The 18316-nt window shown below is 49.8% G+C and overlaps 2 protein-coding genes and 1 pseudogene across 2 annotated transcripts; all 3 read right to left on the bottom strand.

Annotated features, from left to right (window-relative positions):
- Window positions 1-335: 335 nt before the first annotated feature.
- LOC132229127 (large ribosomal subunit protein uL11-like) lies at window positions 336-6886 on the bottom strand (annotated as a pseudogene).
- A 5109-nt stretch (window positions 6887-11995) lies between these two features.
- On the bottom strand, window positions 11996-12724 carry LOC132229960 (keratin-associated protein 10-12-like). The gene is made up of 2 exons (XM_059686673.1): window positions 12599-12724; window positions 11996-12523 (listed from the first exon to the last, which is right to left on the bottom strand). Exons 1-2 carry the CDS (start codon window positions 12722-12724, stop codon window positions 11996-11998), a joined length of 654 nt encoding a protein of 217 aa, XP_059542656.1.
- Window positions 12725-15653: 2929 nt separating this feature from the next.
- LOC132229962 (keratin-associated protein 10-3-like) lies at window positions 15654-16373 on the bottom strand. The gene has a single exon (XM_059686675.1). The coding sequence runs from the start codon at window positions 16371-16373 to the stop codon at window positions 15654-15656; it is 720 nt and encodes a 239-aa protein (XP_059542658.1).
- Window positions 16374-18316: the final 1943 nt, after the last annotated feature.

Here is an 18316-nt window from a genome sequence, read left to right as displayed (position 1 = left end):
GTTCTTTATGCCTTATGCAGACTGGACTCTCCTCAGGATTATAATTTGCAAGCGTTTTCTTCCATTCTGTGCGTTGTCTTTTCACTCTCTGGATACTGCCCTTCAATATAACAAACTTGAAAATCTTGATGAAATCCAGTTTTGTTGATTGTGCTTTTAGCGTCATATCTAAGAAACCATGGCCAAATCGAAGGTCATGCAGGTTTGCCCCTATGTTTTCTCCTTGAAATTATAGTAGCTTTAGCTTTTATATTTAGGCCTTCAATCTATTTGAGTTCATTTTTTCTTTTTGGTTGTCAAATGATCTTTAATTGAAATATTTTCCTTTGTAGTTCTTAACTAGCGGGGCATTTCCCTGCACCACTGCTCATGTCATCTATGATGTCATGAGTGTGACGGCATCAACATTGCAGCCCACAGACTGGGCAGTCCCCAGGATCCCTTAAATGGTTCCAGAGAGTTCTCTAGCTAAAGATCGGTGCTGCATCCGTTGGGCAGTGCTGACGATCTCATCAAAAGGGGCATTTCCCCTGTGCCTCATGTTTTCTTGCTTCTTTCTGTCTCGTTGCAGTTCTTTGAGGGCTGTGATGATCAGGGCTGAGGCAGAGGCACTACCTCAATCTGGGCCCGTCTGTCCTGAACAGGCAGTTTCATTGTAACCTTAAGATCCTTCCCATTGGTTGCCTTAGTGATGTCGTCACCAACCTTTTTTAGAGACAGGCCCAGAGGTCAGTCTTGGGGGCCAGCACAGACATAGCACCGATTTCCCCCTGCTGCTCAGGTATCTGACTTCAGTCTTGTTGGGGTTAAAATTCGGTAGCACGGTGGAGGTGGCTGATGTCAGATAAACCCAGATTTGTATGAAGAAACTTGCACCTAAGGCTTCTCTGAGCCGAAACTGAGTTAATTTTTATATATGGTGTGAGCTAGGGTTCAACTTCACTCTTTTGCATGTAAATATCTAGTTGTCTCAGTAACATTTGTTGAAGAGACGATTCTTTCTCCATTGAATGGTCTTGACACTACTGTTAATAATCAATTGGCCATATATTTGTGGGGGGTTTTTTCTGGACTCTCAATTTTATTCCATTGATCTATATGTCTATCCTTATGCCAGTACCTCTGTTTGGATTACTGTAGCTTTGTAGTAAGTTTTCTTTCTTTCTAATTTGGATGTCTTTTCTTTTCTTTTCTTTTCTTTTCTTTTCTTTTCTTTTCTTTTCTTTTCTTTTCTTTTCTTTTCTTTTCTTTTCTTTTCTTTCTTTTCTTGCCCAATTGCTCTGTCGAGAACTTCCAGTAGTGTTGAGTAGAAGTGGTAAAAGTGGGCATCCTTGTCTTATTTGTCTTAGATGAAAAGCTATTAGTCTTTTATCGTTGAATATTGTCAGCTGCGGGTTTTTCATAATGTTCTCTGTTATGCTGAGGAAGTTTCCTTCTATTCCTAGTTTGCTGAGCATTTTTTATTGTGAAAGAGATGGTTTTTGTCAAGTGCTTCTTCTGTAGCATTTGGGATGACATGGTTTCCCCCTACATTCTACTGACCTGGTGCATCACACTGATTGGTTCTCACATGTTGAATTATTCTTGCATTCTTGGGATAAATCCCACTTGCTCGTTGTGTATAATTCTTTTAATATAATGCTGGATTTGGTATAATTGTATTGGATACTGGTCTGTAGTTTTCCTTTGTTATCTTTCTCTGGCTTTGACCTCAGGATAATGCTGACCGACCTCATAGGGTAAGTTAGAAAGTGTCGCCTCACATTGTGTCCTTTGGGGTGGATGAGAAGGGTTGGTGCCACGTCTTCTGTAAATATTCAGCAGAGTTCAGCATTGACATCTCTGGGCCCTGGGCTTTTCTTTTCGGGGAAGGTTGTTTATTACCGATTCAATCTCATTGCTTGTTTTATGTCTCTTCAGCTTGTCTATTTATTATTGAGTCAGTTCACTCACTTAAGGTCCAAAGGTACAAAATATATTGAAAACGAAAGATTGAAAATAGATATTTAATGCAAATAGTAGCCAAAAGAAATCTGAATGGTTATAATAAAATGGCAAAATAGATTTTAAGTCAAAATTATTGTCAGAGACAAATAAGACTTCAACTATTGATAAAAGGTCAATATATCAAGAATATTTGACAATTATAAACATATATATCTAACAACAGACTTCCAAAATACATAAAGAAAACATTTACAGAACTGAAGAAAGAAATAGACAATTCCAATTCTATAATAATACTTGGAGACTTCAATAAGTCATTTTCACTAATTAAAAAAAATGAAATGGTAGAACAACTAGATCAAAGATCAGCAATGAGCCCTAGCCAGTTTGGCTCAGTGGATAGAGTGTCGGCCTGCAGACTGAAGGGTCCCGGGTTCGATTCTGTCCAAGGGCACATGCCCTGGTTGCAGGCTCGATCCCCAGTAGGGGGCATGCAGGAAGCAACCAATCAATGATTCCCTCTCATCATTGATGTTTCTGTCTCTCTCTCTCCCTCTCCCTTCCTCTCTGAAATCAATAAAAATATATTTTAAAAAAAGATCAACAATGAAATAGAGGACTTGAAGAACACTATAAGGCAACTAGACCTAACCAACATGTATACAACACTCAACTCAACAGCAGCAGAACACACATTTTTCTTAACGGCACATGGGATATGCTCCTGATTAGACTATATGTTAGGCCACAAGGCAAATCTCAATACATTTAAAAATATTGAAATCTCACCAAGTATCTTATCTGATCACAATGAAATGAAACTAGAAATCAGTTACAGAAGGAAAACTGAAAAATTTACAAATATGTGCAAATCAAACAACAAAGAAACAACAAATGGGTCAAAAGAAGAAATAAGAAGGGAAGTTGAAAGTACTTTGCAATGAATGCAAATGGAAACATAATAAACCAATATTTAAAGAATACAGAAAAACAATACTCAGAGCAAAATTTATAGCTATTGGCACAATTAAAAAGAAGAAAGATTTCAAATCAATAACCTAACTTTACACCTTAACAAACTAGTAAAAGAAGAGCAAACTAAACCCAAAGCAGCAGAAAAAAGGAAATAAAGATTAGGACACAGATTAATAAAATAGAGACTAGAAACACAATAGTGCGTTCAATGAAACCAAAGGTTTATTCTTGAAAACAACAACAAAATTGACAAAACTTTAACTAGATTGGCTAAGAAAAAAAGAAAGAAGACTCAAATTACTAAAATCAGATGTAAAAAATGGGGCATTTTTACTGCCCTTACAGAAATAAAAAGGAGTATAGGAGAATACTGTGAACAACTATTCACTAAAAAGTTAGACCTAGACATATGGGAAAATCCTTAAAACACACACACTACTGAAACAGATACCTTACTGGTGCTCTTTATTTCTTCATATGGCTCCAAGTTACTGATTAGTACCCTTTTATTTCAACCTGAATTATTATTTCTAGTAGGGCAGATCTACTAGTAATCAACTCCTTCAACATTTATTTATTTATTTGGATATGTCTTAATGACTCCTTCATTTTTAAAGGACTTTTTTGCTGGATAGAGACTTCTTGATGGACAATTTTTAATGCACTTTAAATATGGCATCCTACTGCCTTCTGGTCTCACAGTTTTTAGATGGGAAATTGGCTGTCAATCTTCTCTCTTGCGTTTTTTAAGATTCTCTCTTTGTCTTCTAGTAATTTGATTATAATGCATCTCAGTGTGGATCTCTTTGAGTTTATTCTGTTTGAGTTTATTGAGCTTCTTGGATGTAGAGTCCTGTTTCATCAAATTTGGGAAGTTTTTGACCATTATTTATTTATTTATTAAATCATCACTCAAGGATACGCTTTTATTGACTTTTAGAGAGAGGAAGGGAGAGAAAGAAACATTGCTATAAGAGAGAAACATTGATTGATTGCCTCTCATATATGCCCTCATTGGGAGTCAAACCTGCACCTTTTGTGCATGAGACAATGCTCCTACCAACTGAGCCATCCAGCCAGGGCTTGACCACTATTTCTTACAATTTTTTTCTGCTCTTTTCTCTGCCTCATCTTTCTGGGACTCCATTTAGTATATGTGGTTGTGCTTGATGGTGTCCCACAGGTGCCTTAATCTCTATTCATTCATCTTCATTTCATTTATTTTATCTTCTCCTCAGACTACAGTATTTCAGTTGACCTATCTTCACTCTCACTAATTCTTTCTTCTGCCCGCTCAAATGTGCTATTCAGACCCTCTAGTGAAGTTTTCATTTCAGTTATTGTACTCTTCAACTCTGAATTTTCATTTGGTTCCTTTTTATGTTTCTGTCTCTTTATTAACATACTATATTTGGTGAGACATAATTTTCTTGGTTTCTCTTAACTCTTTATCCATGGTTTTCATGAACTCTTAGAGTATATTAATAAAGTTGATGTAAAGACTTTGTCTAGTAAATTCAATTCCTGGATTTTACGTGCCTTGTAATTTTTTTGAAAACATCCTGAATATTATAATGTGACTGGATGCCCAGTGCACAGATTCATCGAGGGGCACTGATGAGGTCCCTCATCCTGGCCTGCACCCTCCCGCAATCCAGGACTCCTCAGAGGATGTTGGAGAGCTGGTTTCGGCCCGATCCCCGCAGGTCAGGCCGAGGGACCCCACCTGTTCATGAATCTGTGCACCAGGCCTCTAGTATGCATATAAGATCTTTGTATAATCTCTTCCCACCCTCCCCCTCTCCCCTTTTCTCTGAGATTCATCAGTCTGTTCCATGTTTCCATGCCTGTGGTTTCCACTCCTGTGTTGAGCATCTGCCCCCTGATGGTCAGTGCGCATCATAGCTACCGGCCAGTCAGCTGGTCACTTAGGCTTTTATATAGAGAGAACTTTTATATAGAGAGATAATTGACATCAGATTCTCCTCCCTCCATATAGTTTGTTGTTGCTGATTGTTGTGGCTTTTTGTTTGTTTGTTTAACAACTCTTTTAAACTATTTTGTAGTGACTGTACTCTTTGTCATGTGTGGTCTCTGTTAGTAGTCAAATAGTAATTTGACAGATAGTTCCTTAAACACCTGGATCCCCCAATTTTATTTCCCCTCCCAGTCTTTTTAGCTGGGTTCTGTTGGAGCATGCCTTCAACCCTCAACTAGACAGTTTACAATTCTGCCTTTACCTTCACTTTCTGCTTGCTCAGAGCTTGAGGTGCAGTCAGAGGTGAGTCTTGAAGGCCTTCTCAGGTCTTTTCTGAGCACGCACCCCCTCATATGTACTTAGGGCGCTTTGAGACTCCCAGGAATTGGTGGAGGCTTTGAAAACCATATTCTTGAAAGCATCTCATTCCCCAGCTTGTCATTCTAGGCTTATCAGGGTGTCTTCTGTTTGCCACAGCTGATACTCTTCCCTCGGGTGCCTTAACTTGTTTACTTGACAAACACTGCCCATGCGCATGCCTCTACGCCTTGAGGAAGTTCTGAGTTGGGAGAAATAAAGGCAAGCCCTTTGCGTGAGTCCTTCAACAAGCCACCAGGCAGGTTAAACAAACAACCACGCGTACAGCGGTTCTCAACCTGTGGGTCGCGACCCCTTTGGCAGTCGAGCGACCCTTTCACAGGGGTCGCCTAAGACCATCCTGCATATCAGGTATTTACATGACGATTCATAACAGTAGCAACATTACAATTATGAAGTAGCAACAAAAATAATTTTACATGAGGAACTGTATTGAAAGGGCCAGAAGGTTGAGAACCACTGCTAAGACAAGGTCTGCTGTGCTCCCTCCAGCACCAGGACTCACCGGGAACAGCACAGGCTGCTGAATTCAGACTGCGGCTGAGCGGGGATGGGGGTGGCGCAAGGGACTGCTAACACGCTGCAAAGTGGTTCTATGTGGCTGCACCTGCTTTTTCTCTTGACAAGGCATTTCCTTGGCTGTTTTAAACCTTTGACCATTTTCCAGAGTTTAGATACAGCTGACTTTGCCCCCCTCCCCGCGCCCCCCCCCCCCCCCCGCCCACAGTGTTTTGGGCAGGGGAGCTTAGAGTTTCCTATTTTCTATGTTTTCTGACATTTTAGTGCACAATTTTGAAAAGCCCTTAGAAGGGCATTTGTCAGTATCTCTCAGAATTTTAAATTGGCGAACATTCCGACCTAGAAACGCCACATCAAGCAATGTAAGCGCCATGAAAACGTGCGCTGGGGCACATGGGTATACTGTACGTGAGGACCCTCACAGTGGTGTTTGTAATACCCAAGACTAGAGAGACCTTAAATGCCTGTCCATCTGTACGGTACATAAATTGATAATGGCGTGCCCACACTTTGGGAGGATGCATACCTCGGCAAAGGAATCATGATAAAATATGTTTCTTATCAAACTGGCAAAGATAGAGAAATGTGAGTCTCCATGTTGCAAATCTGTGCTATTTAAAGAAAAAATTTAATTCCTCACCTGAGGACATGTTTATTGATTTTTAGAGAGAGTAAAGAAGAGAAGGAGAGGGAGAGAGAAAGAGACAGAGAGAGAGAGAGAAACATCAATCGGTTGCCTCCTGTATGTGCCCCAACTGCTGATCAAATCTGCACCTAGGTATGTGCCCTGATGGGGAATTGAACCCACAACTTTCTGGTGTAGGGAGCGACACTCACACAACTGAGCCACTGGCCGGGGCAGTCTGTGCTATTATACAGACCCAGAACCGCTTATGGGCAGTGTGGTGATCTCCACGTCACCAGTGTCTGCACACTTTGCTCTGCAGTCCTAGTTCTGGGAGTCTGTTCTCAGATTTGCTCAATCGTGCGTGAACCTGCATCTGGCCACATCTGGACACACGTGTTCACATCTACCTCCCACTTCATGGTTTGGACTCGCTCCCACACGTTCTGGACGTTCCACACCATTGCCGCCCAGGATCTTCCCTTTCCCACCTGCTCTCCCTCCGCCCAGCCCGGCCCAGCAGGTGGAGCTCTGAAGGCTGCGTCCTGTCTCTGCCCTCGGTGTCCCAGTAGCTGGCTCGGTGCCGGGGCACAGGGTGTGTGTCCCAGTGTCTATGACTGTGTGTGAGTTCCGGGTGCCCAGCCATCCCGAGAGGCCAGTCTGGGTGCTAGGCCAGGCGGTGCCCACAGATCGGGCCCGTAACAAAGCCAGGACCCTGCACAACCTGTGATGGTGGTCAAACAGCCGAATGGCATGAAGGGGCATGGGCTTCCAGGTGTCATGTGCAAGAGCCCTCAAAGTTCCTAAAATGGTGATATCATGACAGCCGAGGGCACAGGCCTCAGCACTGTCCCGCCCACCCCCAGCTGTGTGCAGTCTCATGAAGGGCCTGTGAGGGGAGCAGCGTTTTTATTGGTGCTCAGAGGTTGAGTGACACTGCTCTGTGCAGGACCAGGGTCAGGCAGGGCCCATCCCTGACCAAAGGAGGGCTACGGCCTTGAGCCAGGAAGTGTGGTCTGCAGCCAGGGCAGCCAGGACCATGGTCAGGAGAGGAGCTTCATGAGCTTTCAGGGCCCCAGACCTGGGCTGGGCTGGAGGAAGTGGGGCTGAGCTACACCCAGACAGGGTGAGCCAAGGAAGCTGGCGGGCAGGGGCTTCCAGGGGCTTCCAGGGGCTTCTAGGTGCTGGTGAGTAGGGAGAATCCTTGGGCCTGCTGGCCCTGGAGAGAAGTCTGCTCAGCAACAGGACATCTGGGCCAAGGTGGGGACACAGCAGGCTGAGTGGGAGCACATGGAACGACAGAGCAGGGACATGCAGGAGGACGGCGGCAGCAGCTGGGCTGGCAGGAGGAGGCAGGGCCACAGTAGGAGGAGGTGGGCACGCAGCAGGCAGGCCTGCACACGGGGCGGCAGATGAGGGACACGGGGCGGCAGATGAGGGACACGGGGCGGCAGATGAGGGACACACAGGAGGAGGGTCTGCAGCAGAATGAGCAGCAGTAAGTGGGCTGGTAGCAGGAGGGAACTGTGACCCCAGAGCAGACAGGCACATACAGCTCTCATGGCAATTGTCCACTTGCCCGGAGGAGCCAAGGCGAGTGGTCGGGGTGCAGATGTGGCTGCCACAGCTCAGGTCTCTGGAGCAGATGGACAGGGTAGACGTGGCGATAACACAGGTTCTGGAGCAGCAGGTGTCTGCCAAGCCAGACTTCTGAGTGGGGCTGGTGATGACTGGTCACTGGAGGAGTGTTTGTGCCCTGAGAGCAAGTGCTGAGACGCAGAGATCCCGAAGGACAGCTCAGGAGGTGGGTGTGACTCTGAGGCCTAGCCCCTCTGTGCACCTCTGGCGTGCGTTCCAGGCTCGGGGTGCTTTGCACCAGCAGATGCTGCACTTGTGTCCCACACCGTCCTCCATGGAGCAAAGGGGCCTCGGCCAGAGGAGTGCCCCCTTGCCTGTGACCCACAAACCCCATAGGGTGTCCATGGCTCTTCTCTGGGTGCTTCTCTCCCAATGTCCGTCCCGGACCCTGTTCTTAGTTCCCCTTTTATCTCAAAATTACCAAATACCGTGCACATTCTGTTATTTCTTGAGTTTTCAGTTTCAGATACGAGCTGATTTCTGTGGAGGAGGAAGGCACTCCTTCTTTGCCACCAGCCCCGCGAAAACCCCCTCTTCCCAACCCCAGAAGGCAGCCTGACCCTGATATTGGTTACATCTGTGTTCACACCCGTATTATTTTAACTGAGTGTTGCTCATAGCCACGTCTGTGTAGTGCAGTGGTTCTCAACCTTCTTGCCCTTTAAGTACAGTTCCTCATGTTGTGACCCAACCATAAGATTATTTTCCTTGCTACTTCATAACTGTAATGTTGCTACTGTTATGAATCATAATGTAAATATATGATACGCAGGATGGTCTTAGGCGACCCCTGTGAAAGGGTCATTCGACCGCCAAAGGGGTCGCGACCCACAGGTTGAGAACCGCTGGTTTAGTGGAACAGATGTTAACATCCTTACGTGCACGTGTTTTGCCTCTTGCTTGATTTTCCTTTCGTAGGATTAACGATGGCTCCTTGTGTAGGTTTGCTTGTTGTCCTGTGTGCCTGTCCTCAAATCGTCCCCGAGCTCCGCTCAAGAGGTTCACACGCATCAGGTGAGCGGTCAGCTTCACTGAGAAACCCCTCCTGGAGCCCCTGTGGCTGCGGCTGTCCACCCACCCGTGCAGAGGCGTCCCCTGGCTTCCCGCTCACTGTTTGTCTGGGTGCTCCCTCCTCTCCCCAGTCACGGAGCTCTGACTTCCTGGATGGGATGTGGTTTCCTCCCTGGGTTTTCGCCTTGTTTTGGTGGAGCACACCCTCCAGAAGCTTCTGAAAATGGTGCATCTGAGGGGAATGTTTGAGCCCAGCATGGTGACAATGCCTCTGTTCTGCCTTCGTAGCTGATGGATAGCCTCGATGAGTATAGTCCTCCGGATTAAAGAAGTTTCCCCTTAGACCAGCGGCTCTTAACCTGTGGGTCGTCAACCTGTGGGTAGCGACCCCTTTGGGGATCGAGCGACCTTTTCACAGGGGTCTCCTAAGACCATCGGAAAACACATATATAATTACATATTGTTTTTGTGATTAATCGCTATGCTTTCATTATGTTCAATTTGTAACAATGAAAATACATCCTGCATATCAGATATTTACATCACGATTCATAACAGTAGCAAAATTACAGTTATGAAGTAGCAACGAAAATAATTTTATGGTTGGGGGTCACCACAACATGAGGAACTGTATTAAAGGGTCGCGGCATTAGGAAGGTTGAGAACCACTGCCTTAGACTATTTCTTGGAGATGTGCAACGTTTCCAGAAATGTAAACGTTCCTTGTGCTGTTTCTCAGTTCACCCACCTCCCCAAGGAGAAGTCATGATTCCACCTTCTCTCCTCCTTAGTTAGTTCTGCCTGTCTGTCTGCTCTTTCGTTTATGGCCCATATTGCAAAAAAAGAAAAAAAAGAGAAAAATGCCTATGATAAACACATGTTGCTGCGTGAATCAGTAGTTCTTTTTTTGTGTTTGTTTGCTGTGAGGTAAATCATTGCATTTCAAACCCTGCTTTATGTTATTTATCCATTCTCTTTGTCAATGATGGAAATTTTTATTATTTCCAGATTTTGGCTAATATTAATAATGCTGTTATGAAAAATCTTGTACAATTTGGTTTTGATAAATATATTTAGTAATTTCAGGGTACAAATGCAAATAGAATTATTGGTTCACACGACAGGGATGAGTTTAGTTTAGTATATACTGCCCAACAAGTTTCTAAAGAAATGTACCTTCCCATTAGGCAATTTTATGAATTCCAATTGCTGTATATCCTGTATACATGGAGGTATTATCAATCTTTTAAAATCTTACTCATTTTGGAAAGTGTGTGAGGGAATGGGGTTGTTGCATTAATTTGCTTTCCCTGATTAGTACAGCTGCTCACTGAACATTTGAGTATCTTTTCTTACAGGTGCTTGTTCAAGCCAATTGCTAGTCTTAGTTAAGTAGGGTTATTGTACTTTCTGATTTGTAGAAAATGATTATATATTCTGACTCTGAGTTCTTTGTTGCCTATGTGCGGGGTCTGCTGGAAAATGTTTAATAACTGGCTGCCTGTGAAACAAAAACAACAAAAAAGCCCCGATTGAGGTGTTTGCCCATTTCCATGGTGTAACTATTCTCACAGTTGCTCCCAGTGTGATGTTACTGAACACTGAGCTGGGAAGAGAGGTGCCTGGTCAGCTCTCAGGAGCTGGGCAAGGCGGCCTCGGCGCACCCCTGGGCGTCTCTGCATTGCGAATCTCTCCTCCCCGCCTGGGGCTGTGTTTTTCATCCTCCTGGTCATACTCTTTAAACAAGTCAGTGTCACTCAAGTGGGATTTACATGTTGTAACATGTGCCTGTCTACCCTCTAGGCCTGTTAGTTATTATCAGACTTGAACATTGTTTTCATTCTGACGGGTGTTGGGGTCCTCAGCCCCCCCGTTTCGATGACTCTCTAGAGCTCTTAAGACTCGGTACACAGAGCTAAGTCAGCGCAGGAAAAGGCTCCTGGGGAGGTGGTGGGGACATCAGGTGCAGCTTCCAGGGCCTGTCTCGGTGGATCATGCAGGAGGCACGGAACTGCTCACAGAGAGTGTGACAGCACCTGTGAGATGTCTACCGGGGACCTTGTCAGAGATCAGGGCCCAGGGTTCTATCGGGGGCTGGTCACATGGCACCTCTGCCCAGCACGTCCCCAAACCCCAGGCTCCAAGAGGGAGAGCAGGTGTCATCACCAGCGGTTTCGGCCCATTGAGCACCCTAGTCACATGTGCTGGGGACCTGCTGTGCGAACCCCTTCCTGAACCAGCCCTTCTGAGTGGGACGCTGAAGACAGCCCGAGTCACCCCTGAGGAGTAGCCCCTCCCCAGGGCAGGCACCCCTGTCAGATGACCCAGCTTTTGTGTCCAGAAAGTATTCCACCTCCTGGACATAGATGTGGTCAGAGTGAGGGAGGGCTCCCAGGTCACCACTGAGGGGCAGGAACATGGTGGCCCAGGGAACGGGCTGGGGCCAACCTTACCTGGGGGTGTCAGGTAGGGGACTTTGTTGTAAACAACAGAAATGAATCCTGTAAATGCATCAGCACGGACTTTATTGGAGGCGACAGGCCGTACACAGAAGGGGGTGGGGGAGTGAGGAAGCCAGCACAGGAGACAGTGGGGTGCTCAGCCACACGGGTGAGGTGGCGAGGAGAAACCAGCTTCTCTCCCTTCACTCCTCTCAAGGCCCCAAGGCCTGGAGCGTCCAGCTGGCCTCGCTGGGTCACTGCCAGCCGGGCTGGGTGTCAGGGCCCGTTGCTTTGGGGGAAGTCAGTGGAGACATGGGTGACCTGTTTCCAGAGGGAGAAAGGCACAGCGGAGGCCGGGCGACCACAGATGCCCAGTGCATGGACCCATGAAGGGACTTGGCAGCTGTCCTGGCTCTTAGTAAAGAATCCTGGGGTGCAAATGGCTTGAGCTCTTGAGTGTTTGGGTGCCCTTAAGAAGATCACTCAGCAGCAGGACTTCTGGGCCGAGGTGGGGATGCAGCAGGCCGGGCGGGAGCACACGGGGCGGCAGAGCAGGGACATGCAGGAGGATGGGCGGCAGCAGCTGGGCTGGCAGGAGGAGGCAGGGCCACAGCAGGAGGAGGCGGGCACGCAGCAGGCAGGCCTGCACACGGGGCGGCAGATGAGGGACACGCAGGAGGAGGGTCTGCAGCAGGAGGAGGTGCAGGGGGTGGGCTGGCAGCAGGAGGAGGCCCCAGAGCAGACGGGCACACAGCACAGGGGCTTGCAGCAGACGGGTGTGCAGCAGACGGGTGTGCAGCAGACAGGTGTGCAGCAGACGGGTGTGCAGCAGGTCTGCTGGCAGGAGGAGGAGGTGCAGCAGGAGGGCTGGCAGCATGAGGGTGTGCAAGCGCTGGTGCAGGCTGATTGGCAGGGGCTGGGATCACAAGTCACCTGGCTGCAGGGGCTAGACATGCAGCTCACTGGGGTGCAGATGAGGGTCAGGCAGGAAGCTGGGGCACAGCAGGTGGGGACACAGCAGGTGGGCTGGCAGCAGCTGGGGGCGCAGCAGGAGGGCTGGCAGCAGCTGGTGGAGCAGCAGGAGGGCTCACAGCAGCTCTCTGGACAGTCGTCCACCTGCCAGGAGGAGTCGGTGCAAGAGTCACTGGAGCCGGGCAGGCAGGCGCGGTTGCCATAGCTCAGGTTGCAGATGGACAGGGCGGAGGTGGCCATGGTGGGGCTGAGGTGAACTAGGCGGAGGGTATGAGTGTGAGTGTGAGGGTGAGTGAGAGGGTGAGTGTGTAAGGTTCCTGGGCTGTTGGCTTTTATACCCTCTCTGGCTGTGTTTCCCACAGGATGCTTGCACGGCTTCTTCCTTGTTTGTGTTTGGGACACAGGGAACTCTCATTAGTGCCGGGTTTGTGTTTTTGTTCTGTGAGTTGCTGCTCAGCGATAAAGCTAAAAGGGCAGTGATGGCGAACCTACGACACGTGTGTCAGAGGTGACACGCGAACTCATTTTTTGGTTGATTTTTCTTTGTTAAATGGCATTTAAATATATGAAATAAATATCAAAAATCGAAGTCTTTGTTTTACTATGATGGCAAATATCAAAAAATTTCTATATGTGACACGGCACCAGAGTTAAGTTAAGGTTTTTCAAAATGCTGACACGCCGAGCTCAAAAGGCTCGCCATCACTGTCCTAGGGTGTTGTGTGCTCTGCTGATGCATCCCCAGCTGCCTTTAGTTCATAACATTGAGGAAGAAGGCGTGTGTGTCTGCAAATAGCATGCCCCGGGGTCTGAGTTGGCCTCACGAGAAAACCATCCCTCCTAGTCCTGCTGCCCTTTCTGGACACCTGGGATGTGCTGCGAACACCTGGGGATTCTGAGCGTTTGGGTGCCACGGCTCCCCTAGTGCCTGGCTGGGGAGGCCTGGGCCAGAGAGGGAAGAAGGCGGCAGCATGTCTAACTGTGGTTCCCCAGCATGCCCTCCGGTCAGGGACTCCCCAGGGCCAGGTGGCAAGCAGGGAAAGTTGGCAGGTCAGCCAGTGGCACCTCCATGTCCCTGGGTGCGCAGTGCACACCCCTGTCTCCCGTCCAAGCGCTCAGTGAGGGACAGACCCGGCGCCTGTCCACAGCCTCCCCCCGCCATCGGCATGTTCCCGACCCTGAGAGCTGTGTGTGAGCCAGAGGTCTCTGTGCGCCTCCCTGCAGAAAGCACCGCCAGCACGGCCAGGCCTCTGTATGGAAAACGAGCCTGCTTGTGCCTCCTGTTTACTTTCTTGATTGTTAATCCTACAGAATAAAAGGCTAATATACAAATTGACTGAAGACCAGAACGACTGCTTGCTGTGATGCGCACTGACCACCAGGGGGCAGACGCTCAGTGCAAGAGCTGCCCCCTGGTGGTCAGTGCGCTCCCACAGGGGGAGTGCCACTCAGCCACATCCCCTCAGTCAGACATTCCTCGAGGCCTCCAGGACTGCTAAAGGGCACAGGCCAGGCCCAGGGACGTCTCCCACCTCCCAGTGATCTTCGCATCACCGGTGCCTGCAGGCTTTGCTCTGCAGTCCTCGACCTGGGAGTCTGCTCTCAGGTTTGCTCAGTCGTGCGTGAACCTGTTAAATAGGGTTATTGTACTTTTTGATTTGTAGAAAATGATTATATATTCTGAATCTGAGTTCTTTGTTGCCTATGTGCAGGGTCTCCTGGAAAATGTTTAATAACTGGCTGCCTGTGAAACAAAAACAACAAAAAAGCCCCGATTGAGGTGTTTGCCCATTTCCATGGTGTAACTATTCTCACAGTTGTTCCCAGTGTGATGTTACTGAACACTGAGCTGGGAAGAGAGGTGCCTGGTCAGCTCTCAGGAGCTGGGCAAGGTGGCCTCGGTGCACCCCTGGGCGTCTCTGCATTGCCAATCTCTCCTCCCCGCCTGGGGCTGTGTTTTTCATCCTCCTGCTCATACTCTTTAAACAAGTCAGTGTCACTCAAGTGGGATTTACATGTTGTAACATGTGCCTGTCTACCCTCTAGGCCTGTTAGTTATTATCAGACTTGAACTTTGTTTTCATTCTGACGGGTGTTGGGGTCCTCAGTCCCCCGTTTCGATGACTCTCTAGAGCTCTTAGGACTCAGTACACAGAGCTAAGTCAGCGCAGGAAAGGGCTCCTGGGGAGGTGGTGGGGACATCAGGTGCAGCTTCCAGGGCCTGTCCCGGTGGATCATGCAGGAGGCACTGAACTGCTCACAGGGAGTGTGACAGCACCTGTGAGATGTCTACCGGGGACCTTGTCAGAGATCAGGGCCCAGGGTTCTATCGGGGGCTGGTCACATGGCACCTCTGCCCAGCACGTCCCCAAACCCCAGGCTCCAAGAGGGAGAGCAGGTGTCATCACCAGCGGTTTCGGCCCATTGAGCACCCTAGTCACATGTGCTGGGGACCTGCTGTGCGAACCCCTTCCTGAACCAGCCCTTCTGAGTGGGACGCTGAAGACAGCCCGGGTCACCCCTGAGGAGTAGCCCCTCCCCAGGGCAGGCACCCCTGTCAGATGACCCAGCTTTTGTGTCCAGTAAGTATGTCCACCTCCTGGACATAGATGTGGTCAGAGTGAGGGAGGGCTCCCAGGTCACCACTGAGGGGCAGGAACATGGTGGCCCAGGGAACGGGCTGGGAACAACCCTACCTGAGGGTGTCAGGTAGGGGACTTTGTTGTAAACAACAGAAATGAATCCTGTAAATGCATCAGCACGGACTTTATTGGAGGCGACAGGCCGTACACAGAAGGGGGGGGGGGGGAGTGAAGAAGCCAGCATAGGAGGCAGTGGGGTGCTCAGCCACACGGGTGAGGTGGCGAGGAGAAACCAGCTTCTCTCCCTTTACTCCTCTCAAGGCCCCAAGGCCTGGAGCGTCCAGCTGGCCTCGCTGGGTCACTGCCAGCCGGGCTGGGTGGCAGGGCACGTTGCTTTGGGGGAAGTCAGTGGAGAAATGGGTGACCTGTTTCCAGAGGGAGAAAGGCACAGCGGAGGCCGGGCGACCACAGATGCCCAGTGCGGGGACCCATGAAGGGACTTGGCAGCTGTCCTGGCTCTTAGTAAAGAATCCTGGGGTGCAAATGGCTTGAGCTCTTGAGTGTTTGGGTGCCCTTAAGAAGATCACTCAGCAGCAGGACGTCTGGGCCGAGGTGGGGACGCAGCAGGCCGGGCGGGAGCACACGGGGCGGCAGAGCAGGGACATGCAGGAGGACGGGCGGCAGCAGCTGGGCTGGCAGGAGGAGGCAGGGCCACAGCAGGAGGAGGTGGGCACACAGCAGGCAGGCCTGCACACGGGGCGGCAGATGAGGGACACGCAGGAGGAGGGTCTGCAGCAGGATGAGGTGCAGGGGGTGGGCTGGCAGCATGAGGAGGCCTCAGAGCAGACGGGCACACAGCACAGGGGCTTGCAGCAGACAGGTGTGCAGCAGACGGGTGTGCAGCATACGGGTGTGCAGCAGGCCGGCTGGCAGGAGGAGTAGGTGCAGCAGGAGGGCTGGCAGCATGAGGGTGTGCAGGAGCTGGTGCAGGCTGATTGGCAGGGGCTGGGATCACAAGTCACCTGGCTGCAGGGGCTGGACATGCAGCTCACTGGGGTGCAGATGAGGGTCAGGCAGGAAGCTGGGGCACAGCAGCTGGGGGCACAGCAGGTGGGCTGGCAGCAGCTGGGGGCACAGCAGGTGGGCTCACAGCAACAGGTGGAGCAGCAGGAGGGCTCACAGCAGCTCTCTGGACAGTCGTCCACCTGCCAGGAGGAGTCGGTGCAAGAGTCACTGGACCCGGGCAGGCAGGTGCGGTTGCCATAGCTCAGGTTGCTGGAGCAGATGGACAGGGCGGATGCGGCCATGGTGGGGCAGTGGGGCTGAGGTGAACTAGGCGGAGGGTATGACTGTGAGTGTGAGGGTGAGTGAGAGTGTGAGTGTGTAAGGTTCCTGGGCTGTTGGCTTTTATACCCTCTCTGGCTGTGTTTCCCACAGGATGCTTGCCCGGCTTCTTCCTTGTTTGTGTTTGGGACACAGGGAACTCTCATTAGTGCCGGGTTTGTGTTTTTGTTCTGAGTTGTTGCTCAGTGATAAAGCTAAAAGGGCAGTGATGGCGAACCTATGACAGGGCATGCTATTTGCAGACACACACCGGTGAAGTTGTCAGGTCAGCCAGTGGCACCTCCATGTCCCTGGGTGGGCAGTGCACACCCCTGTCTCCCGTCCAAGCGCTCAGTGAGGGACAGACCCAGCGCCTGTCCACAGCCTCCCCACACCATCGGCATGTTCCCGACCCTGAGAGCTGTGTGTGTGAGCCAGAGGTCCCTGTGCGCCTCCCTGCAGAAAGCACGTGAACCACTGACACGCGAACTCATTTTTTGGTAGATTTTCCTTTGTTAAATGGCATTTAAATATATAAAATAAATATCAAAAATAGAAGTCTTTGTTTTACTATGATGGCAAATATCAAAAAATTTCTCTATGTGACACGGCACCAGAGTTAAGTTAAGGTTTTTCAAAATGCTGACACGCCGAGCTCAAAAGGCTCGCCATCACTGTCCTAGGGTGTTGTGTGCTCTGCTGATGCATCCCCAGCTGCCTTTAGTTCATAACATTGAGGAAGAAGGCGTGTGTGTCTGCAAATAGCATGCCCCGGGGTCTGAGTTGGCCTCACGAGAAAACCATCCCTCCTAGTCCTGCTGCCCTTTCTGGACACCTGGGATGTGCTGCGAACACCTGGGGATTCTGAGCGTTTGGGTGCCATGGCTCCCCTAGTGCCTGGCTGGGGAGGCCTGGGCCAGCGAGGGAAGAAGGCGGCAGCATGTCTAACTGTGGTTCCCCAGCATGCCCTCCGGTCAGGGACTCCCCAGGGCCAGGTGGCAAGCAGGGAAAGTTGGCAGGTCAGCCAGTGGCACCTCCATGTCCCTGGGTGCGCAGTGCACACCCCTGTCTCCCGTCCAAGCGCTCAGTGAGGGACAGACCCGGCGCCCCACAGCCTCCCCACGCCATCGGCATGTTCCCGACCCTGAGAGCTGTGTGTAAGCCAGAGGTCCCTGTCCGCCTCCCTGCAGAAAGCACCGCCAGGGACATGCAGGAGGACGGGCGGCAGTTTTCTGTATGGAAAACGAGCCTGCTTGTGCCTCCTGTTTACTTTCTTGATTGTTAATCCTACAGAATAAAAGGCTAATATACAAATTGACCAAAGACCAGAACGACTGCTTGCTGTGATGCGCACTGACCACCAGGGGGCAGACACTCAGCGCAGGAGCTGCCCCCTTGTGGTCAGTGCTCTCCCACAGGGGGAGTGCCACTCAGCCACATCCCCTCAATCACACATTCCTCGAGGCCTCCAGGACTGCTAAAGGGCGCAGGCCAGGCCCAGGGATGGCTCCCACCCCCCAGTGATCTTCACATCACCGGTGCCTGCAGGCTTTGCTCTGCAGTCCTCGACCTGGGAGTCTGCTCTCAGATTTGCTCAGTCGTGCATGAACCTGTTAAATAGGGTTATTGTACTTTCTGATTTGTAGAAAATGATTATATATTCTGAATCTGAGTTCTTTGTTGCCTATGTGCGGGGTCTGCTGGAAAATGTTTAATAACTGGCTGCCTGTGAAACAAAAACAACAAAAAAACCCCAATTGAGGTGTTTGCCCATTTCCATGGTGTAACTATTCTCACAGTTGTTCCCAGTGTGATGTTACTGAACACTGAGCTGGGAAGAGAGGTGCCTGGTCAGCTCTCAGGAGCTGGGCAAGGCGGCCTCGGCGCACCCCTGGGCGTCTCTGCATTGCGAATCTCTCCTCCCCGC

Source organism: Myotis daubentonii, chromosome 3 (assembly GCF_963259705.1).
Source record: "Myotis daubentonii chromosome 3, mMyoDau2.1, whole genome shotgun sequence".
In the NCBI taxonomy this organism is placed as follows: Eukaryota; Metazoa; Chordata; class Mammalia; order Chiroptera; family Vespertilionidae; genus Myotis; species Myotis daubentonii.
Note: the sequence above shows the minus strand (reverse complement) of the source record. Positions and strands in the feature narration are given on the sequence as shown.

Excerpts from the sequence above, each read along its gene's own strand:
- LOC132229960 (XM_059686673.1), bottom strand. The coding sequence starts at position 12,724 with ATGGCCACCTCCGCCCTGTCCATCTGCAACCTGAGCTATGGCAACCGC. Across the intron at positions 12,524-12,598 it reads GTCCAGAGAGCTGCTGTGAG|CCCACCTGCTGTGCCCCAGC; the intron begins CCCTCCTGCTGC and ends ACCTGCTGTGTC.
- LOC132229962 (XM_059686675.1), bottom strand. The coding sequence starts at position 16,373 with ATGGCCGCATCCGCCCTGTCCATCTGCTCCAGCAACCTGAGCTATGGC.